Here is a 23,790-nt window from a genome sequence, read left to right as displayed (position 1 = left end):
CTTTTTAGCCGGCTCAGAAGGATTCAGAGCTGTGTACTGTCGGTCCCGCTCTCCGTGTTGGGGGGTAGAGGGGTGCTGTGCTGGGCAAGCGTTGCTCAGCTCAGCAAGAGCTGCCTCCCTCACCCAGAAGCCCGGTGCCTGGAGCCTTCCATTCCTCTCTGGTCTCTGATATTTTGGAACTGGCTCAGTGCTTATACATTTCATTTGCATCTTCCCTCAAATCCTCGGCTGTGGTGCATGATGCCTTGCGCGTGTCCCCTCTCTGACCTTGGGGTTTGAAGATTACCATATTCTCTGTAGGCAGTTCTTCTGCCATCTTGATTTAATCTTTAACACCAGCTAGCTCTTAGACCTGTTCTCCTGAGTAATAGTCGCACCCTGACTGGTACCTGGTGGGTGAGACAGGGCTGCCTGGAGTTGGCCTGTGCTGATGCACGGGCGCCATCTGCTGGCTTTTTTGCTGCATAACCCCGCTGGTTACGCACCCGTAGAGGCCACTGGTGCTTTTAGAAGCTTAGCCTTAGCTAAAAAGGGCTTTTTCAGGGGCCTTTGCTTCTGTCCCCAGCCTAGGATGGGCCTCATTAAAGCTTCCTGGGAAAGTGAAAATCCCCGGAGGAGGAGGTTTAGCACTTGCTTTTGTCATCTATTGTGTTGCTACCCACTCTTAGGATAATTGGAAAGTTGTATTATTTATCCTTACATTTAGATATCTGAAAGTTCACAAAAAAGAGACTCTTTTAAAAGTCTCTTTAAAAAGAGAGAAAAAAAGCCCAAAATGTATAAGAACTATGACCCTCTCCTTTCAGATGAGAAAGGAGTCAGTTTTTATATGTTTTGGGCATCACTTTTCCCACTTAAAAGTCTAAATATAGCTCCCCCTCCCCCAATTGGCCGTCTGCTTGGCATCACCATCAGTGTAAAAGAGCAGGAAAGGGGCAGGGCAGAGGCCTGAGGAAATGTGAGACGTTTCCCCAACCCTGCCCAGTCTCCCTGCTCCCATCTCTGAGGCCAGTGCCCTGGGCCCCTCCCTTGGGTCTTCCCAGCCCCTTGGAGAAACACTGGAATAACAGCCCCTGCAGCGTCTCTTTTGGTTTTCTATTCCTAGTCCCTCCCTTCTCCATCCTGCTGCCTTCTCCCTGTGGGCCCTTATTTAACACTCTTCTCTTGGAGCCAGGGTCCTGCTTACACAGCTCAGGGCTGTACCCTACGTACCAAGTTAAGCACAACCTCCTCGAGAGGACAGAGAAGGCCTGTACCATTGTCCCCTGGCCCACGAGGACAGTCCTTCCTCTGTTCACCACCTGGATTTCCCTCTCCTGTCCCGTGAGCCCAGGTCCTTCCTACCCTTCACCTTTGGGAGGCCTCTCTGAGCACCCCGGCCCTAGCGAACTTTCTTCACCCTCCTGTGGCCCTTTTATTTTTTTTCATTTTTAAAAACAGTTTGATTGAGGCATAGTGTACATATAATAAACAGCACCTATTTAAAGTGCACGGTTTGATGAGTTTTGACATATGTGTAGTCCTGTAAAACCACCATCACAATGAGGACAATGAACATTTCCATCACCCTCGAAAATTTCCTTACGCCCGTTTTTGAATACCTCCCACCCCCGTCCCCATATCCCAGCCCCAGGCAACCACTGGTCTGCTTTCTGTCACTATAGATTCGTGTACATTTTATGGAATTTTATATAAATAGACTCATGTAGTATACACTCCTTTTTGGCCTGGCTTCTTTCACTCAGCATAACACTTTTGAGATCCATCCATGTGTGTTGTATGTTTTGATAGTTTGTTTTTATGGCTGAGTAGTATTCCACGGTGTGGATGTATCACAATTTATTTATTTCATTCATCTTTTTCATGGAGGCTTATTTCCTCTACTTGACTGTCAACCGCTCGAGGGCTGTGACACTATGTATTCAGTGCCTTTCACTCCCACAGCCTCAGCAGTGTGACCCACTGTGGCTAATGACGAGAGGCAGGTGTGGTATGGAGAGCGTGTGGTGTCCGGGGCCAGAATGCCATTCAAACCCTGGATGTGCCACCTGGTCATGTCTCCGTATCATTATTTGTACATGTAGATACTAAGCGTACTTACCTGATAGGGTTATTGTAAGAAATATAAAGTGAATAAATGTAAAGTCCTTAGAGAAGAATATCTTGAACATATGAATGCTAGTTGTTACTGGGAGGCAGCCAAGTACAGTGTTAAAAGGATGGGGTCGGCGTTTGAATCCTAGCTTTGCCACTGTGACGGTGGGACCCTAAGCAAATGCTTCAGTTTTCTCACTGGATAAGGGAGAATACTAGTAAAAAAGTCCTTGCCAGAGGGTTGCAGTGAGGATTAAATGACTAATTTATACAAAGCCCTTAAAACAGCGGCACACAGCAGATGCTCTTCAAATGTTGCCTGTTCTTATTTATTGAGTGGGTGGAAGGGGTCGGGGAGGATCAAAGGGCCAAGTCCTGGGAGAGGAGGGGCAGCGTGGGGGAAGGGTGCTTTGCTTAGAGACCTCTGATCTTCCTTCTCAGAGGGCTGATGACTGACCATGGAAGCAGGTGGAATAAGGGGGACTTTCTTGGTCTGAGAACTTTGTAGAGGCCTTTGAGCTACTGAGTAAGATTGTTTTATTCAGGGGCAGTTTAACTTGCATTTAATTTTAACTTGGGATTTAACTTGGCTGGGTCTAGAGGGAGACCTGGTCCTGTCTCCGCGGTCCCCATCTGTGCTAGTCATGGTCTCCCACTTCTCACAAGAGCCCCGTGAGGCTTGAGTGTCCTCGCTTCACAGGTGAGGAAACTGAGGCATGGAGGAGTGACGCCCACACTGGAGTTCAGGCTTCCTGACTTCAAAGCCCTTATGCAGCAGGGTTGTACGCAACTCTGAGAAAGCTGTTTCACCAACTGGGTGAATCCCCATCTGTAACACTGTACTCGGGTCTCTAAAATCCCTTCCAGGACCAACAAAGCGACGATTCTCCGAGTTTTGCTGTCATCCCCTCGTCTCTTCCTGCCCATTGTCTTAAGCCAGTTCCAGAAATAAATGGAATCTTTTTTCAAGCTACATCCCAACTTCTCCTTTGGTTGGGGAAATGGCCAATGGTGTGATCTAGGAATTCTCATTTTCTTGCTTTGGTTGGTTTTAGCATCACCATCCGTGAAGGCTGCAATGAAAGCTTCCAAGTTTTCTAAAATCTGTAGTTTGTCATTCCCCTGAGCTTACAAAGCAGGATGGGCTGTCTTTCTGGGTGCCCCCGATGCTCCTCCAGCACTGTCCTTCTCAGAACCTGACACTGCCTTTCAACTTGGGCCCGTTCACCTGTGCGGCCCTGACAGAGATGTGGCTCCGAGGAGGTCCAGCCAGAGGTGGGGGAACTGGCTTCCATGCATTACAGGGCTTTGCGCCTGAGTGTCCTGGACCCCCTCTGAACCTCCTTTCCCCTCAGTTCCTAGAAACCTGGGTCCCAGACCACCAGCCCTGCCAGATCTGCACGTGCCTCACGGGACGGAAGGTCAACTGCACGTCGCATCCCTGCCCCACGGCCAGAGGTGAGCCCATCCTCCCCTGGTGCTCCTGTGGGAAGAAGGGTCCCCTTGAGGCTCTGTAGCCACCAGATCCAAAGGTGGATTTCCTTGGCCCCACCTGTGTTTTCCAGGCCAGCCCACCCTTGTCTCTCTGGGATGGGGTCGCCATGCTGTTCCTGGAGTAGCCGCTCTCATGGGCTAACCCTGCCCTCCTGTCTCCCTTGGCCTCACTTAGACTTAGAGTCTCCTAGAGGGCACATTCAGGGGGTCAACAGGACACACCGAGGAGACTCATTCATCAGGGAGTCCCACAGCCCCATGCCTCATGGCTCCCCACGCAGGGCCTGTGCTGGTTTCAGTGGATGAGAGTCTGCATCATTTTAAATCCTGCTGCAGGTGGTACCTCTGCTTATTTCTCTGACTTCTGTGGCGTCTTTCTCCTGCAGCTCCCACATGCGGCCTGTGTGAAGTGGCCCGCCTCCACCGGAACGCAGACCAGTGCTGCCCGGAGTATGAGTGTGGTATGTGTCCTACCGCGGGCATTTCTCCAGCGCCCTAGCCCCATTCCCGGGTGAACGATGTGGTGGGTGCTGCAAGGGGCAGATGGTCTCAGGCACAGGGAGTGTGAAAGGAGATGGGGAAGGGCTGACTGGATTTTCCAAAAAAAAAAAAAAAAGGAAAGAGCAATCTCTGGAAAATGGGATTGCTTCTTAGAAGAAATGCTGCAGTGACGCATTAAATGTCAGGTTTGAAAGCCTTAAAAAAAGGAATGGGGTAGTCACTGGTGGGGGGAGGTGCACAGAGGTTTACTGAAGAGAAAAGTACGCCAAAGCAACCCATTTTCCTTTCCCTTTCTGAGGATGCTAGATATAGAGAAGGCCGCGCACAGGGCACCTTGATTTCAGCAAGTTATTTGTCAGAGGGTTTCATCATAGGCTTGCAAACTGCATAATGAGTAATGGGCTGAATAATGGTATAATGAAATGAATCCAGAGTGGATGGAATTATGGTTACCATGACAGGAAACCTCTGATGTCTCACCCCTGTCCTGTCTAATGTGTTTATTAATTGTATGGGTGAAGACATAAACCATGCTTGTGAAATTTGCAGTGATGCAGATCTTTGAGGGCGAGCAAATAGATCAAGGGATAGTCTAAGGATCTATAAAAAAATTAAATAATTTAAGAAGTTTATTTATGCTGATGAAATTGATCAGGGTTAAAGAGAAGTTCTGTGGGGAGGGAGATTTGACTTGAGAGCAGCTTGTGTAAAATAGTCCTGAGAATGTTAACAGTGGAGAGACCTGGAGGGATCCTTTAGTTCAGGCCCCTCGTTTTATAGACATTATTAAGCTTCTATCTTGTGCCAAGGACATTGCCTTCTTTATTTCATAACATCCTTAGACTGATTCTATCAGATAGAGTTCCCACCCTGCAGAAGCTGAAGCTGAAGTGTAGAGGGTTCGAGTGACTTGGCTGTGATCTGAAAGTCCTAGCAGATAATAAGAGTAATCAATGTGAGCTTCATATGACCTGGATCTATCTATCTATCTATCTATTTATCTATCTATCTATCATCTCCCTATTATCTATCTATCTATCTATCTATCTATCTATCTATCTATCTATCTATCTATCTATCTATCTATCTATCACCTATCATCTCCTTATTATCTATCTATCTATCTATCTATCTATCTATCTATCTATCTATCTATCTATCATCTACCTACCTACTTGTCCTCTCCACCTCTATCTGTCTCTCTGCCTCTATGTCATCATCACCATCTCCCTAAAACAGTAGATGTCAGCATGCATAGGAATGTAGGGTGCCACTCACAGGTAATGCAAAAGTAACTTTTCTGAACCCTGAGTGGACGTCTCTCTTTCTTGGCCCTCAGTGTGTGACCTGGTGAGCTGTGACCTGCCCCCGGTGCCTCACTGTGAAAACGGCCTGCAGCCAACACTGACCAATCCCGGCGAGTGCAGACCCAACTTCATCTGTGGTAAAACCTCTGTGGATGAGGAGGGGGTGGTGCAGCCACTCTTTCCTGGCCTGGGGAAGGCACTCTGTATTCTGGTTAACTGAATCTGGGGTTGGAGTATGTCTGGAACAGAGGAGTTGAGGTCACACCTTGGTTGCATCCTGTAAGAATCCCCCCAGCTGCATGGCGCTGAAGGTGTATCGGCTGTGGGCACAGCTACAGGCACTTCCCTCTTGGGCTATACTAGGAGGCAGTTGGGTCTGAGAGGAAGAAGACTCCAGATCTAATCTTTATTTACTCCTATACAACATTGAGGGGAAGGGAATGCTCCCTTGGTTTGTCCTCATCATTGGGTCTTAATCCCAAACAAATTTATAGGTCCCCCCCCCGTATGTTTATATATTTAATTGCTAAATACTATAATTTAAGCATAGGGTTGGACTAAAGTAAGACATGTCAAGAAACTGAATTCTGTGTTTAGCTACTGAGAATAACTGCTTTAAATCAAGTGGAGTTCTTGTCCTGTTGATTTAGAATCTCACTTGAGGTTCTAGATGTAAGACCTTGAGGGTGGGTGGAGAGCACTGAGTATTTGAAGAAGGTTGTGAATAGACAATGGACGCAGGATGGGATTTGGCATTTATAAAATGACATTGTGAATTTGACTGAGTGTTGCCAATTTTTTCTTCAATCTTGTTGGAGGACCTAAAATCAAAGGGTATTGTTATAGGTACTGAGGTGGGGATAGGATCACATAAGCTACCAGCATATAAAAATGCTTACCAGCGCATGGTATGTCAGGGTCTATCTGGGTCTTAGAGATTCTACATCCGCTGTCTCAGAGAATCGATAGCTAGAAGAGCCATGCCCCTTCCAAATGTGCATGGGAAGGTGATAAAATGGGGACCGAGCAGCCTTCACTTCTCCATTAAGATTCCCAGCTTCACATTTCTCCTTTTGATTAATGTTCTTATTTTTCTATAGACTGACTGCTGCTTGGTATGATTAGATATCCTGAAGTCCCTGAGCTGGGCTCATGTGCTGTTCTGATTTAATATTCTGGGTCTAGAGTTCCCTGGGTCCTTATATAATAGCTGAATACTTACAAACCCTGGCTGAGTGCAATGCTCAGTGTGGCAGGACTAGGGTGTCACCTCATGCTGCCCCTCAGCCTGCAGGAAGGAGGAATGCAAAATAGAGTCCCTGCCCTCCTGCCCCCCACACCGGACACCAACCCTTCGGAAGACCCAGTGCTGTGATGAGTATGAGTGTGCTTGCAACTGTGTCAACTCCACGGCGAGCTGCCCCCTGGGCTACCTGGCCTCGACCATCACCAACGACTGTGGCTGCACCACGACCACCTGCCTCCCTGACAAGGTAGGAGCTGCTCAGCTGTGGCTGGGACGATGGCCAAACATCTGCTCCTCATGAAAGGTTTGCCTTCCTGCCCAAGCTATACGGCTTGGTGGGTGAACAGTCAGCATTTCATCTCAGCCTAAATGGAAATTTAGTTAGCTCACGAGGTGCTTATAGAGAACCTACTATGTACTCAGCATGGTTAGGTGCTGAGGTTACAAACAAGGTATAAGTTTAAACAAGATATAAAGTATGGTTCCTACCTTTAAAGAGTTTATCTATAGGTTAGCTAAGGAAATAATATGACTGCTTGGATTATTTAGAGACTAGTTAATATTCATTTGTTAATTGCTATTCATCCATCCATCCATCCATCCATCCATCCATCCATCCATCCATCCAATATTTACCCAGAAACTACCACGTTCTACCAGAACTGTTACTGTGTTACATGCAATGGGAGAAATGTAACATGCAGTCTACTTATGATCTTGCTAGTATATGTAAGACAATAGTCTACAAACTGAACACAATAAAGTGCCAACGGATGGTACCGATATTAAATGCAAATAGCAGTCATAAGGGAGAGATCCACCAACATGGGCTATTTTGAGCCAGAATTGCAGCAGGAAGACCTGAGCATAGTTGAGGCTGCTGGATTATTTTGGTGAGTCCTGCCTGGAATGAACGCCAAAGAGAAGCCACAGTTATCTTTCCCTGGGGCTTGTTAGAGCTGAGCAGACACTCATTTGCCTGGAGTGCTCTAGACCTCTGGTCCTCTTTGGATTCTTTTCCAGCTCAAGGTTTCTAAGCCCCCAGGTTCTGGACAAGCGAGTGCAGGTCTAGGAGGCAGCAGTTGGTGTTTTTATGTCTCTGTTCTTCCTCCTTTTACCTCCCCCCATCCTTGCCCTTCATCTATTAATGTTTTTTATGTCTTTGTAATCTATCGCAGCCCCACCCCCATTTTTTATGCCTTTGGTTTGTTGGAGAAACTGAGTCATTTGTTCTATAGAGTGCCATGTGTTCTGGATTTGGCTGAGAGTTGCCTTACGGTATTGCTTAGTGTGCTCCCCTATCCCCTGTCCTTCCAGTAAGGTAGAGGTTAGACCTAAAGGATTAATGACATTCAAGTTAAATTTGGGGGGAAGGGCAAGAATACAGTGTTGGGATGCTGTGTGCTTCCTGTCGCCTTATTCCATGAGGTGCATCATGTTTAGTTGTCCCACTTTGAAAGGTAAGACTGATTACTGGGTTCAGGTGGTGTCAGCCTGTTTCTCCCTCATGAAGGGTCCCCCACCAACCGTTTAACTAATAGTTTTAATATTCACTGATGTTTTGTTGCCTAAGATTCATTATGTCATTCAGAGTTGCAAAATGGTGACATTTCTCTGCTTTTATCATGCTGTGCATTTACTAGCTGGGATTCTTCTTCTTCTTTTTTTTTGTACTTTCTGCAGAGAATTTTATTATTATTTTTTTGGTATGGAAATTTTTTTTTATTGTTAGTTTCAGGTGTACAGAACAATGCACTAGCTATCCTTTTCACCCTTCACACAGAAACAAACCCCCTCCCCCATCTACTGCCCCCCCCCAATATCATACTTATCTATTCTTCTGTAAGAACTTTCCCCCAACTGCTTTTGGTTACCCCCAAATATTGGGTTGTCGGAAAAGTCATGATGCATTTTTGTATTGAGAAACAGAAAAAATACATCATGACTTTTCCAACAACCCAAGAGAATTACTTTAGGAATGGCAGAGTAAATGCTTGATTCTTTTTGTTTACCAATTTTCAAAGCAATGAGTTGATGGTGACCAAAGAGTTTTTATTTTTTGGTTTTAGTATCATTATGAACTCATGGATACTGATGTATTTGATATGTTTTGATTCCTCCTAATATTAATTAATTACTCAAAATGTCTTATCTGGGGTAAATGAGAGCCCCTTCTAGCTGGTTCTGGAGCCCTTTGACATGGCCTTGCTTTCTAAAACAACAAGTATTCCATGTTCCTCTTGGACATTTCCTGTCCCAGTCCTTGGATCAGCAATTTCAAGGATGTTTATTGTTTATTGCTGGTGGGTTGACGTTGCTTCTTAACCTTGTTGGTGAACAGAGTTCGGAAACACATATTTTAAAAGAGGATAAAACCTCATAAGTTCATAGTGATATTTCTGATTCAAATTTGATTATTGGGTTTTACTTAACTTCTTTAATTTATACTTGTATCACATCTAAGTTGAAAATCTTGGTTTCCTAACATAATTAGCATAATTACTTATTGATTTACCTTACAATGTGCTTATAATGGTTTCAAAAATAACAATACCAATAATAATAATAATAATTATTATTATTGTTATTAAATTTAAGACTATGGAGAGAGGTTTAAGATTTCTTTGCAGTTCTCTTTTTCCTGAAAAATAACCCATTAGACATATATGATCAAAATACTGGGTTTTTAAAATGATTTGAAATAATTATTTTTCCTGTGTGATTGTGCCACTGAAGTTAACCAGATATTTCAATTTGTTTTCCATCTTTAGATGTTGTTTTTTATTTCCTTCTTGATTTAATAGGTTTCTTATGCAAAACATATAAATGATTCTAAAACCTAAGATACATTTCCAGAAGTCTCACCTATCCCATTTCCTCTACCTTGTGCCTTCTCTCTCCACTATAATTTACAATTTTTATTAGTTTTTAGTATATTCTTCCATTTATTCTTTTTGAAAATATAAGTATGTATATTTTTGTTGCTTCCCATTTCTCACAGAAAGTGCAGCATATTATAAATTCTGTTTTGAATTTTCTGTTTTCATTTAACAATATATGATAGAATAATTCTATGTCAGTATATAGAGATCTGTCTTATCCATTTTGATAACTGCATAGTACTCCATTGCATGTATGCACCTTAGTTTATTAAAGTCCTCTATTGATGACATTTGAGTTGCTTCAATCTTTTGCTTTTACTAATAATGCTATAACAAATAGCCCAGAGCATCTGTCATTTTGTATTTTTGCCAGTGTGTTTTTGGGATAAATTGCTAGAAGTGAGATTCTGAGTCAAACGGTAAATACACACATACTTTTGCTAGATATTACTAAATTTTCCATGGAGTGGTACTATTTTCCAGCAGGCTTCTGAACAGAAGAACAAGGGTTCTCATTCAATAAGTTGTTATACAGAAGCCAGAACACGGAGCAGGTACAGGATAGTTGTTTAAAAATATTTGTACTGCTATTATGTGAATGAGGGTAGAGATCTGTTCATAGCTTTGGAGGTCAGACTTGGGATTAATTTCAAAACTGTCATTATGTCTCCTGATCAAACAGCTCCCTTAGCACTTCATTCCTGAAAAATATCACATGCACCCCAGACTTTATATATTCTGATCCAAACCAGCCTTTGTACTCTCATTTTGCATATTCTTTCCATAGCCTATAGTTCTTTCAAATAGAATCCCTTGATTCTCAAACATATCCCGTAATCTGTGTCAGAGTCTTTGCTTGTTATATTTCTTGTCATTTGTGAGTCTCAAGGGAACACCTATTCCTAGCCCCTGCCCAATCCTCCCTCACCTTCAGCCCACACATAATGGGACAGAAGGCTATATGTGGATAAGTTCCAAGTTCCAGGACATTACTGGGTCTGAGAATTAGGGTATAGCTTTCTGTGTGACATAGAAAGGGGTTAAATACAGTTAAGGCAGTGATGAAACCAGATCAAGGCAGCCAGTGTGTTGTGTCCAGCCCTGTGGGTCTTGAAGGACTCAACCAGGGGCCACTCCCAGGGTAGATGGGGAATGGCTTTTCTAAGGCTGGTAGGCAGGGAAGAAAAGAGGGCAAAATCTTCCATGTGGGCAGAGACTATGTTGGTTTTATTTATGGCTATATTCTCAGCACCTAGAGAAGCTTCCACACGTAGTAGATGTTTCCTGACCTCTTGTTTAAATGAACTGAATGAGTTTACTCATGGAAACCTTGTGTCTACAGGTTTGTGTCCACCGAGGCACCATCTACCCTGTGGGCCAATTCTGGGAGGAGGGCTGCGATGTGTGCACCTGCACCGACATGGAAGATGCTGTGATGGGCCTGCGTGTGGCCCAGTGTTCTCAGAAGCCTTGTGAAGAAAGCTGCCAGTTGGTAAGGGGCACAGAGGGGCTGGGCACTAGATGGAGCCATCAGGGTAGGGAAGTAGGGGAGGGTATCCCAGGAAGGGGCAAGTACAAGGCTGTGCTGAGGGGGAAGGAGAGGCATGAGACTGGGCTAAAGAAAGAAGCGCTAAGAAACAAGTGCAATGTCATCCTTCTGTGATTCAGTCCTTGGCTAATGGTCATCCTGTTGTATGGTCTTGAGCTCAGAGGGCTGTGGGGTTGGTTTGAGCAGAGATGTGGATTAAATGCCTAGAAAAAAGGACTTGATTTTTTCCTATCTCTTCCTTCTTTAGACATCACCTTGCCTATCCCTAGAACAGACATATGTTCTGAATTTTCTGAGATTGTCCCAGGTTCAATGTCCTATAGTATTTTTATATACATTGGTGATTTTTCAGACCATGTTTATAATTTGAGGTATAGAAAACATGATCACTGTTCCCCCAATTCACTTTTTAATTCTTTTTATGGTAGCCTGCCATGTGTTCTGGGGGCTCTATTATTGCACATGTAAGATTGATCAGATTCTAAAAAAAGGTAACAATAATGTGCAGGAAAAATTGTGGGTTTAATGTTCTTATTAATACTGCAGTATCATCAATAGATAATGATGATAAAAGAAGAGTAACCAGAGCAGGCACGTATATACATCTTGTGGTTGATTTTGTAAATGTTAATAGCAGAGAAGATAGTGCTCTTGATGTTGTTTTAGAAACGTATGGTTTGATGATGGAAGGGAAGACCTATGAGTGAATCCACAAATGGGGAGTCCATTCAGTTTACCTGTTCTGTACCTGCAATACTGGTACTGAGGAGGAGCGGAGTTGCTAGGCAACTTTGGGGGAGGATGATGCTGTGGTATCCAGGTGTGTCTTTTGGGAATGCTAGGTTTTGGAATCCTGTTGGTCTCCATCTCCTCCCATAGGCTATGGGAGGCAATGGAAATAACTTGCTATTAAGTAAAGAGATTGCAGTTTAGAGGTCATTTTTATAAAATTGCCACCCAATATATTTTGTGTTTCAGTAGGGGGTTTTGATAGCAAAGGACAGAATCGACTCAAGCTAGCTAAAATAAAACTCTCAGAAATGAAGTGCAGAATATAAAAGTGGTCATACAGCATTTCTCTCCGTTTGTACCATGAGTTCCCTGTCTCTGTTTCTCCAGCTCCTCGTTGTAGGTCAACTTCTTCTGGGAAGCAGTTTTGCTTACTCATAAATTTCATTTGCACATGGTTTAATTGAATCTAATTTCAACTCAACATGACTTTTCGGATCTAGGGTTAATCCCTCTCCAATGTGACTTATTCAATCATTGTGTTCCATAGATAAACTTCTCAAGAAGAAAATTGATGGGCTCCGTTCAGCCCACAGATTGGATCCTCTGTCCAGTCCCACTCTGGTCCAGTCAACTGTTGTGGAGGGTGCAGGTCATATGGTAGAAACGTGGCTGTCTAGAGACTGTTGGACCAGGAGAAGGGTCTGTGATATATATTTTGAACAGATACAAGCTGGAGGATTTGGGGGGGGGGTAAGGGAAAAGAAGGAGAAATGAAAATATAGGATGAATTCTGGTTGTGCAGCAAGAAAATGAGGATGCTGGAGGTGGAGGGGAATCTTAGAAAGATGGCAGCCCGAAAATTTGGAGGCGTGGCTAGGAGGACGTGAGCATGAAAGGTTGGTAGGGTTTTGGGAACAAGGCATCTGTCCTGGGAATCATTGATAATATTGACAGTATGTTTGCCTATGGTAGGAGGCAGCAGGAAACATGAAGAATACACAAACCCAGGTCACTCAGCACTCTTAGAGAGGTGCACAAGAGTGACGTTGGATCCCTAAAGGTATCGATGACTCTCTTCTGTGCTCCCTGAGTCTTTGTTTCTTTTATGGCACTTTGTATAGTCTGCCTTATAGTGGAGGGCATCTAGGATTGTATCATCCTAATTTGTTGGCTTGTTTGTACCTAGTACCACATAGATGCAAATAAATGACTAGAATCTCAGCTGATAAAAGACTGGGGACAGCTCACTGGGCGCCACTGTGACGTGGGTTGGGATGTAAGTAGGTCCCATGGAGGTGGTGTGAAGTTGAGCCAAGTCTCTGGAGTGCTCGCGTTCCCCCAGAGAGAAGCACCAGCTAGACTGACAACGAATGTTGTGTGTATCTTCTGACTAGGCCCTGCGTGGGAGTGTGCTTGGGGAGCAGAGCAGGCTTGGCATATCCTTACCCATTCTGAACAGCTGCAGGCAGTCCTTCTCTCTTAGGGACAGAGCTCCAAGATGAAGCCCAGTTTGGGTTCTCCCCCATTGGATCCTGGGGCAACCCCTACATCATTGCCTTGCCACTTCTGTGTACATTGCTTCTGAATTTTCAGTGGAGGGTTTCAATTCAAATTCCTAAAGCTTTGGCCAGATTGGAGAGCCTCCAAGAGGCAAGATGGGCTGGCAGACTTCCAGGACACTGGTCTCCCTGGCAGGTTTTCTGGGGGAGGGTTGTTCTCTGTTGTTGTCTTATTTCACTGTGCCCCATAAACTGCTAGGTAAATGTCAAGTAACTACTTAGGGAAACCCAACTCTGCACATTGATGAGAGGTCTTGGGATCAAGGTACTCATCCCATATAGGTAGCTAGACTAGATCCCAGGCATCCTGAATGTTCTCCTCCAGTCAACGAGGTACCCTAGATTTGGCCATGGTAAAGATTATTAGGTCAGCTAGCTGCTGCTCAGTGAACTCTGGACTGTCTTTAATAGCCCCGTGGGCTGGATTTTGGTCTCGAAGTGGAAGCTTTCAGAGGGCAGCATTATGCCTCTTCAGCTGGTGTAAGACCTAATTTAGTGACTCCATGGTTGATGCTGCTTGGCCTCTTCTTAGCCTGATCCTGAGGTTGGTGGATGACAGAGATGCAAAAATTCAGTCCAACTATCTCTCTGCAAAACCTCAGGGCTCAGTACACCTGTGGAGCAGATAAGCATACCTGTGTCTCTGCTGCTGGCCTGGCCTCACTCTATTCTTTGTGTTTTTCCAGGGCTTCACTTACGTCCTCCATGAAGGCGAGTGCTGTGGAAGGTGCCTGCCATCTGCCTGTGAGCTGGTGACCGGCTCACTGCGAGGGGACTCCCAGTCTTACTGGAAGGATGTAGGTCTGGGCCCCAGAATGGGTAGGAAGGAGGGCAGTGACCTTACCAGCCTGGTTTTCCATCCAGCGGTCCAGTGCTGGCTTTGGTTTCATTTGTAAAATCCAATCTTATCCCGTGTCCTTTGCTTTCCCTGCAGGGGTTAATCCTGCTGTTGGTTTCATCCAGAGGTCAGCTGGGCTTACCTTGCCCTTTGGGAACTAGTTAGGGTTGCCTCAGACTTCCCATTTTGTGGATTTTGGGAGATGCCCGGTTCCCTACCTAAGAGTTCTGTGAACTCCTGAGGAATTTACACTCCTGTTTACCTGTAAAGCTGTCCTGCTCCCCCCAAGTGGTTGGTGTAGGGAAGGCCTCACCACCTGCACACGCCATGGGCCCACCACCCCACCAAACTCCACAGGCTGCACGTGCTGTTCTGTACCACATCGACCTCGTCAGGATCCTCCAACCTCTCCACCTATTTCCACTGGAGAAATTTATATCCCAGAGAAGCAAACAGTATTTCTGTTCCCCAGGTCCCTGAGCTATGTCTGCAACTCTGGCTGTAGTCTTGCCGTGATAGCAGCCCCCCATTCCCCACACTTGTCTTCTCCTGCCAGGATGCCACCCCAGCCAACTTCCTTCTCCTAAAGCAGAGCAGTTAGCCATGTCCTGTGGCCCTCAGGCCCTCACTTTGGATGCTTCTCAAGCCATTTTCTGAAACACTGATGATTCCCTTCTGGGAGATATTGTCCAGATGCCAGGATGGTAACCAGTCTTTCACTCTGATTCATGAGGATGAAGTGGGAATTCTAGGCCCTGGAAGCCTCAGGAGTCAGGTGCTATAAGGGTGTGAGGCGCATCTATGGGCCTTCCCCTTACTGGAAGAAAGACCCAAATGCACTTTGTTTAGAAAGGAAGGCAAAGGGTTAACTGTCTTGCCCTTAACCTGCCCATCTCCTGCTCAGGCCCATCGCCCTGCAACAGAGTGACAACAGAGTGGCTCATTGAGTTTTTCCTCATGGGTTTCCACCTCCGCCTTCTGATCTGAGTTACCTGTGGATTTTCCTGCCCTGTGTCCCTCTTCTCCACCCTTTTATTTGTTCTCCCCATTCATCATGGGATCAGGCAGGTTTTAGCCCTCCTTCCCAGAGCCAGGTTCTAGCTCAGGTTACCGGCTACTTCATCCTGGTGGGGGCTGATAGCTGGTCCCTTTGGGGCTCAGTATTCCTGCCACCCTCCCCTCACCCCGAGTCCCTCGTCTCCCTTGAGACCCACATCAGTGACTATAAAACATAAGAGGGCTTATGTTTCTCTCCCCCAGTTCAAGTCTGCATCTTACCTATGAGACATGAGTGTCAGCAATGGCTCTGCTGCTGCTGCTGGAAACATGTCAGGGACCAGCGGGGATGGGTGGGGATGAGTCCTCTTGATGTGTCCAGTGGCCAGGGCTCAGCAGGGAAATAATCAGAGAGGAGAGGTCTGGAGCTTGGGGCCAGGCCTGCAGCAGGAACGTTTGGTCACGGTGAGTCAGAAGTTGGGGTGAAGAGAGTGGCTGTAGGGGTCTGACATTTTCTGCTCCTCATCTGGAAAGAGGAGAAAGTGAGCAGGAGCTGAGAGAAGCAGCTCAGGGCCTGGAGTGGGCAGGGGGCGTGCAGCTGTTGCTGCATCTGAAGCTGGTGCATGGACAAACCTCCAGGCATAACTTCCACGGTGACTTCCGAGTTATGCTCTGGACACGCTCAGAGCTCTTTGCCCCTGGAGCCAACCCTTGGGGTCACACCAGCCATGCACTGCCCTAGAAGTTCAGGGACAGATTGCAGGGCTGCAGGGGTCAGACACCAGCACCCATTTCTTGCTGTCTCCCTGTATGAATGGAAAGTATCTCTAGGCTGGCCATGGGTTGAGGGTCATTCCTTATCTCCTCTGTGCCAGCCTGTGCTCCTGCTTCATGGTTTGAGTGCCCTGGAGTCTCTGAGCCCAGCTCACAGCCAATGCTAAGTGGGAAAGGGAACATCCCAGGCTTTCCTAAGATGCACTCAGGTGGTGAAAACTGAGTCTGTTGGGGAACAGAAGACTGATCTAGGATCTTGGTCAGGATGACTTTGACCCAGAACCACTGAAGGACCTGGAGCGAGCACAGTTCATTTCCTCTGTGGGTCTTACCCTGTGGGTGGGACTTAGGAGCTAAGCTGGGGCTCACCTCCAGGGCCCAAACCAGCTCCCTGAGGGAACAACACACCTCCCATCAGGACCTTAGCCCCAGCCTTGCCCAACTTTGGTGTTCTAACTACAGGTTGGCTCTCACTGGGCCTCCCCAGGGAACCCCTGCCTCATCAATGAGTGTGTCCGAGTGAAGGATGAGGTCTTTGTGCAACAGAGGAACGTCTCCTGCCCCCAGCTGGATGTCCCCACCTGCCCCACGGGCTTTCAGCTGAGCTGTAAGACCTCGGAGTGTTGCCCCACCTGTCACTGCGGTAAGGCATGCCATCCAGGGGCCCACTTTTGAGCCTCTCTTTCTACTAAGGGCTCCCGAATTCTTTGCCTTTTTAGCAGCTCAGGGAAATGGGTAAGATCAAATCTTCCCATTCGTTCCTGCTGCTTTTGTGGGAAAGCAAATAAGAAGAGAGGAATGTAACTATTTCCTGAAGGTCATTACTACTCAGTGATGGCTTTGTACCAATATCTCATGTCATCGCATGAAGCGGGTACGTTATGGTCTCCATTGGCTCATGTGATTTCGTCAGCTATAGACCTGGGATTGGACCAGGCTCCTCTGACTGTAGAGACCACCTTCTCAGTCATTCTCGATCATTCACTGTATTGCCTCTGCTGGGGAAAGTGTCCCAACTTCTCACCCTCTAACCCCGCCAACCAATCAACCAACCAACCAACCAACCAACCAACCAACCAACCAACCAACCAACCAACCAACCAACAGACAGCAAACAACAACAAACTCCACACCTGCTTGAATTCTTTGTGTGATTTTATCTTGGGACTTAAAGCTCCCAGAGTATAATTTCATTCTTTCATGAACCCAAACCTCCTCCCACTCACCCCTTACATGTGAATCACTTAAACACACGCCGTCCCCTAGAGGACACACACAGGTGGGCTGGGTGGAGACAGGCAGCCTGCCCTTCCTCCGCAGGCCTGGAGGAAGTGAGACCACCATGGGCCCTGGCAGGAGGACCCACAGTGTCCTGGGGGTGGGGGTGGGAGAGGGGCCAGGAGATGCAGGACAGAGGCCCAGGCCGGAGGAGAAGGCCCTGAATGGATCCTCTGCATGTAGAATTTCGTCTGGACTCTCATGCCCTGTGCTTCTCTCTCCCCCAGAGCCTGTGGAGGCCTGCATGCTCAATGGCACCATCATTGGGGTGAGCTGCTGCCTTCTTCTCCAGGGCGAGTTGGGGGCAGGGATAGGGGTGCTGTGGGAAGGGTGGGCCACTCAGTCATTCTAATGTGGAAATAAAAAGAACCCAGGAGACCCACCCCCGACACCCTTTCCATTGCCTCCAGGGCTTCCCAGGCATCCTGGAGCCCAGGTTGGGACGTCTTCCTAACTCTCGAGTGCCTGAGCCTCCTGCTCACCACCCACCTCCTGGCCCAACCCTAGGCACGAGCATTTCTTCTGCATACAGAGAAGGGCTCTGAAGTCACTGTGCACATTGCAATCTGTCCCCATCTCCCGCTGCCCCAGCTCCTTCTCTGGCATGAAATCCCTCGCTCTTACCTTGCATACCTGAGGTGGGAAGGCAAGGAAGAGAGTGGGCCAACGGAGACAGCAAGAGCATCAGGGCGTTGGCTCAGGGCACCCATGGGAGGCAAGGCCCTCACTCATAGGGCAGACAGCTTAGGGGGCTGAGGTGAGTGGGAAAGTCAGGGGGTCAGCCTCCTGGGAAGCCTGACCGTGGTGCTTCCGGTTCCAGCCCGGGAAGAGTCTGATGATTGATGTGTGCACGACTTGCAGCTGCACCACGCGGGTGGGGACCGTCTCTGGATTCGAGCTGGAGTGCAGGAAGACCACCTGCGAGGCCTGCCCGCAGGTAAGAGGGCGTGGCCGAGGACCCAGGGGATGGACTGGATATTTGTGGGACACAAGCCATGCGACCTCACCTGGGCTTTTAAATAAAGCTTTCATTATTTTCTGATTATGGACAACATTTGACAACTGTAATGAGGAGACTAAAAGCCACCCACCCAAATTGCATTTCTCAGAAATAATTATAAGTTAGTTTTGTAAATTTTAAACATTTCTTCCTATGTTTTGAAAATAAACACAACATTTGCAAGGCTTATGATACCATATTTACCATTCCACATTATTCTTTACACAATGTTTTAAGAAACATCACTACATTCTTTGAAAACATTAAAAATTAATTAGTTAACAAATATTCATCAGACCCTTACTACGTGCAGGGTTCTACACAATATTCCTTGGGATGGATATGCTTTTATTATTGGACATTTAGGGGGTTTACAAAATTTCACTGTTTTTTTGCCAGCTCACGATGGTTAGGTTTGCTCTGAATTCCTCCCGAGGGTGGCTTTTGATGAGTGGAGTCATTATTTCTAGTTTGGTAGATGAAAACTGGCATTCTATTGTTTTAATTATGACTCTTAGCCCCATGTCACAGAACTGGGCGTTAACGCTCAGGAGGACGCCTTGGCTTCTCCCACAAACTGCCCTCTGTGTCTGGGGTGCCCACTGATTTGGAAAATACAGTTGGTCAGATGAGATTTCTGGGAGCTAGGAGCACAGAATATAGTAATAGTTTTCAGATGGCTTAAAGGGAGGGCTTCTTTCCTCAACGTAGCCAGGCAGCAGGTGAGGTCTGGGGTGGAGTCTGGGGAGGAGAGCTTTGTGAGAGGAGCAGCACAGAGGGCCAGAAGGAGAGGGGACATCAGGAGGGGGTGGGGACAGGGTCGAGGAGCACTCATACAGATGCTTCATAGACTCTTGAGGACAAAGAGTGCTCTGCATCTGTGTTCTTCATGGCACTTGGCATAGTGTCATGCTCAAAATAGGGGCTTAATAAAATATATGTGAAGTAGACACAGATATTTCTGATAGAATGGTTTCAAGAGAACGTTTCTGCCTCAATTAGAATGAAGCCAACTAAGTACATGGTTTTGCTTTTTTTTTTTTTTTTAACTCCCAATTGATGTTTCAGGGTTTTGGGTGAAGAGGTGTGTGTGTGTGTGTGTGTGTGTGTGTGTGTGTGTGTGTGTGTAACAACCCCCTAGAATAGAACTGGGTTTAAATATGGAATGCAACAGTGCTGTCTTGAGCTTGTGGCTTCTCTTTCACCTTGGATGCCCACTGAACTACTATCAATGCAGGAAGTGGTCCACAACAACGCTGTTCTGCAGAAGAGGGAGGCTGTAGCCCGCTTTCTAGAGGGCCCGCCTGCTAACTCTAACTGCGCCCTCTGGTGGTCAGAAGGTGACACTGTAACCTACCTCTGTGTTCATAGAAATCCAGCTTTAGAATCCAGTCTAGACAGGTTTCTAAATATTTTTTTAATATGTGGCCCCTTTTGGTTTGTGTAGTCTTTCCCTTTTGTTCCAGAATTCGCATATCTCCCCAGGGCAGTGTACCCACCTCCTCCCTCTTGAAACAACTAGATGAGTCCTCCTCCTATGGATCTCTTAACCTTTGCTGAAACCTACCTCCCTTGCCCCCATTCTAGCTAACCAGTCTTGTTAGACTCCTCTGAAGGGCTTCAGGGGGGCCTCCTGCAGGTGGGGGGGAGCTGTGGTGAATGAAGTTTAGGTAGTTCTGCTGGAATTGCCTACATCAGACTGAAATGTTAGTGTCACCGGAGATGAGAGTCCTTCATTTCCTCCCAGAGGAGACAATGCTTGTACTTAAAAGAAGCCCAGAAGAAGGTGGTTTGTGCTGGTGAGTGGTAGATGAAGCTTGACAGATGAACTCTCAAGGAAAGCATGAGGCATGGAACACTGAGAAGGCATCCTGGACGGGCGTGACCATGATCTGACCTTGAAAAATGGGTGGATGTAGAAGAGAGGACCTTTTAGGAAGGGGAATAGGGAACAGACTGGCAGCTAGAAACAAGGGTTAGCAAAGGATGAGATAAGACTCGTCCTTTGGGGGAGATAAGACTGGAGGGCGTTCAGCAGTTGATATAGTTTATAAAAAGGGGCTGTGAGTCATGTGCAAGGCAGAGGTTTAAGGGCATGACAGGATGGGGGAGCCGGACTCATTGGCTGCTCAGACCTAAACGAATGAACTCTGTGGCTGGCTGGGAACTTGGCTGGGCAGGCAGAGGAAGCAGCTGTTCCTGAGAGAAGCAAGAACGACGTTTGGAGCCATATTATTGCGTGCTCCCATTCGGCACTGCCCTTCTCCGTGTGTGTACGCATGTATGCATGTATGCATGCCCTTCTCCATGTATGTATATATGCATGCCCTTCTCCATGCATGCATGCATGCATGCATGCATGTATGCATGCCCTTCTCCATGCGTGTATGTATGTATGCATGTATGTATGCTCTTCTCCATGCATGCATGCATGCATGCATGCATGTATGCCCTTCTCCATGCATGCATGTATGTATGCATGTATGTATGCCCTTCTCCGTGTATGTATGGTGGCATATAGAACACAGATGCCTGTGCTCAGTGGCCAAGAAGCCCAACGGCACAATCAAGCCCCGTCACCCAATGCAGCTGTATTCTTGGCTTCCAGGGCAGAGGACTGGTTGGAGGGTCTGGTTTCTTCATTTACTCTGTAGTGGGGTCTGCTGTGCTCCGTCTCCTTCTCCTGTCTCTCTTTCCCATCTCCCCGCCACCACTCTAGAATCATTGCCCCTCTCTTAGCACCTTCCAACCCCTCTTCCTCCTTTTCCTGTTCTTTCTCCTGTCATAAGGCCCTCTCTCTTTCCTTCTTGGCTTAGTTGTGCCTTCTGCCTCTGGTGTGTGGAAGGGACTGCCCCTGTCCCTTCACTTTGCAGCCCCCTCCTCCACTTGTCCCTGCTCCCTCTCTTATCCTGTAAAGATTTTGTCCAGTTTCTTCTCCCTGGGCACGCTGAGCAGAGGGTATTTCCTATCTTTACTCCTAACAGTCACTAAAAGATGCCCCAATCCAAGCTCCCATGAAATGCTGCCTGGTGTAAGCCCTATTTTATTTTTTCCTTCTGACTGTAACCACTCACATGCCCTCATAATGTTTATTCCATCTTTTTCTGCCTCTCCCGTTTACTGTCGTCCTACACCTTACAGGAGTTGTGCATTTTTGAAAACAGTTTAAAGCTCACCAGTGAAAGACTACCTGATGGCCTCAGCTCTAGCAGTGACCTGGGCCCAGTTGCCCTGGTTTATGCTGAGCTCAGGCCTCACCAGCTTTCTCTATGGCTTCCTCTCTGAAGACACATGGAGTTCAGAAGCTTGATTTAGGAGTAGCAAATTATTTAAATTCATTTGTGAGCAAGCTTACCGGCTCCTGACCTTGCTTGCTGGTTAGGAGCATTCAGACCCTATGTAATAAAAAGGGAGTGATATAGAAAGGACCAGGTCTTCTGTCTGGGGGTTCCAAATTGACCTGCCACAGCTTCATGGTGGAGAAACCCCAGGGCTCCAATGAAGGGATCTCGAAGTGGTCATTGCTAAGTGTGGCAAGATGTGAAAAAGGATGACAACGTAGTTGGTTTGTCATATAACTAAATGTAGTCTTTTTTAAAAAATTGAGATTATGTTCTTTTTTTTTTTTTGGAGTGGTGGGGAAAATTAAAAGAGTTTCAGTTTTAATGCAGTGATGAGACAGCTGATGGTAGCTTTTTGATTTTTATTTTATTAACATTGTTTAAAATACTTTGCAAAATAAAAAGCTGGTTTCCCTATGTTGTCTCCTAGATTTGGGGACATTTTTGCAAGACAGTGAAATCTTGCTATCTAGAAGCTGCTGCTTTTACCAACGTGGCTATAAATGAAGGACGCTCACTTTAAGCCTCTTCCCAGGAGTTCCTAGCTGAACTCACCTCCTCAGTGAATGTAGGAGTGTCTGCTAAGAGCCAGGTGCTGGGGAGACAATAACGAGCAGTGTAGAGTAGTTTGGAATTTTCGTGCCTCTCAGGGAGAACAAAAACATCTAAACAGGCAAACAAAAATTTCAAATTGTGTTAAGTACTATAAAGAGAGAGAGAGAGACTGTGTGTGTGTGTGTGTGTGTGTGTGTGTGTGTGTGTGTGTGTNTGTGTGTGTGTGTGTGTGTGTGTGTGTGTGTGTGTGTGTGTGTCTGTCTGTGTGTGTGAGTGTGTGTGTATTGTACCTTGGAAGATCTCTCAGAGGAATGATATTAAAATGACTACGAAAGCATGAGAAAGGGCTCTTTATACAGAGTGGGGAAGAGCATTCCAGGTAGAGGGAGAAGCATATACAAAGGTGCTCAGGGGAGAGGAAGTTGCCATATTCATGGTCCTAGAACATGCACAAGGGTGGATTCTCGAGAGCAAGGGGATGGAGGGATAAGATAAGGTCAGAAAATTAGGGAAGAGCCATATCAGGCCTTGCAGGACATGCTAAGGAGATTGTATTTTATTCTAAATGCAATGGGAACTCATAGAAGGTCTTATTTTCTAAACTTTTGTAAAATTTAGCTATTAAATGAGGTAATAGTTTACCTATAATAAAATGCACAGATATTAAGTATATAGTTTGTTGAAGTTTGATAAATGTATAAACCTGTATAAACATGAAAATAGTAACTGGAAGAGTACTGTTAATGGGCCAATAGAAAGATCAAATAAAATACCAGTAAACCAAAAACTTCATTAAACTAAAAGAAGACAGAAAAGAATTAATAATAGAACAAGTAACAGGGACGACAACAGATGAATAGCAAAATGGTAGATTCAAACCTAACCATATGGATAATTACGTTAAATGTAAATGAGCAAAACAAAATTCCAATTAAAAATAGAGATTGTTAGACTTGGATAAAAAAGCCAGACCCAACTAGCACTCTGTTTACAAGAGATGCACTTTCAAATTTAAAGAGACAGACAGGTTGAAAATAAAGGATGGAAAAAAAGATATACCAGGCAAATAGTACTAAGAATGAGAAAGCTGACATAGGTGTATTAATACCAAACAAAAGAGACTTTAAGATGAGGGATGTTACCAAAAATAAAGAAGGTTATTTCATAATGATAAAAGAGTAGATTCACTAAGAAGACACAAGAAACCCAAATGTGTATTCATGAAATAGCAAAATTTCTAATATATGAAGCAAAAATTGGCAGAACTAGAGGAACAAATGGGCATAACCATAATTTTTGTAGGTAATTCTAATGTTTTCTCTCAGTAACTGATAGAAACAGAATTTCCAATAGATGAAGCAAAAATTGGCAGAACTAGAGGAAAAAATAGGTGTATCCATAATTTTTGTAGGTAATTTTAATGTTTTCTCTCAGTAACTGATAGAACAAGTAGGGGGAAAAAATCAGTAAGGATACAGAAGATTTGGAAAACTATATCAACCAACTTGATCTAATTGAAAATGATAGGCCACTACACTCTAAAACTGCTGAGCACTCATTCTTCTCAAATACACAGGGAATTTTCACCTATTATGATCAAGTTCTGGGCCATAAAAAAAGTCAATAAATGTCAAAAATTTGAAA

At 45.7% G+C, this 23,790-nt stretch overlaps 1 protein-coding gene across 1 annotated transcript in view; it reads left to right on the top strand.

Annotated features, from left to right (window-relative positions):
- VWF (von Willebrand factor) overlaps positions 1-23,790 on the top strand; it is a 157,952-nt gene that overhangs the window by 126,260 nt on the left and 7,902 nt on the right. The window contains exons 37-45 of the mRNA XM_019627083.1: positions 3,450-3,552; positions 3,975-4,049; positions 5,429-5,533; positions 6,684-6,889; positions 10,867-11,016; positions 14,051-14,161; positions 16,435-16,615; positions 17,478-17,518; positions 18,071-18,187. Coding sequence (XP_019482628.1) covers positions 3,450-3,552; positions 3,975-4,049; positions 5,429-5,533; positions 6,684-6,889; positions 10,867-11,016; positions 14,051-14,161; positions 16,435-16,615; positions 17,478-17,518; positions 18,071-18,187 — 1,089 coding nt within the window. The remainder of the gene's footprint in view (positions 1-3,449; positions 3,553-3,974; positions 4,050-5,428; positions 5,534-6,683; positions 6,890-10,866; positions 11,017-14,050; positions 14,162-16,434; positions 16,616-17,477; positions 17,519-18,070; positions 18,188-23,790) is intronic.

The sequence above is a fragment of the Hipposideros armiger genome, unplaced genomic scaffold, assembly GCF_001890085.2.
Source record: "Hipposideros armiger isolate ML-2016 unplaced genomic scaffold, ASM189008v1 scaffold_706, whole genome shotgun sequence".
NCBI classification, from domain to species: Eukaryota; Metazoa; Chordata; class Mammalia; order Chiroptera; family Hipposideridae; genus Hipposideros; species Hipposideros armiger.
The sequence above is the reverse complement of the archived record's forward strand: the minus strand, read 5'-3'. Positions and strand labels throughout refer to the sequence as shown.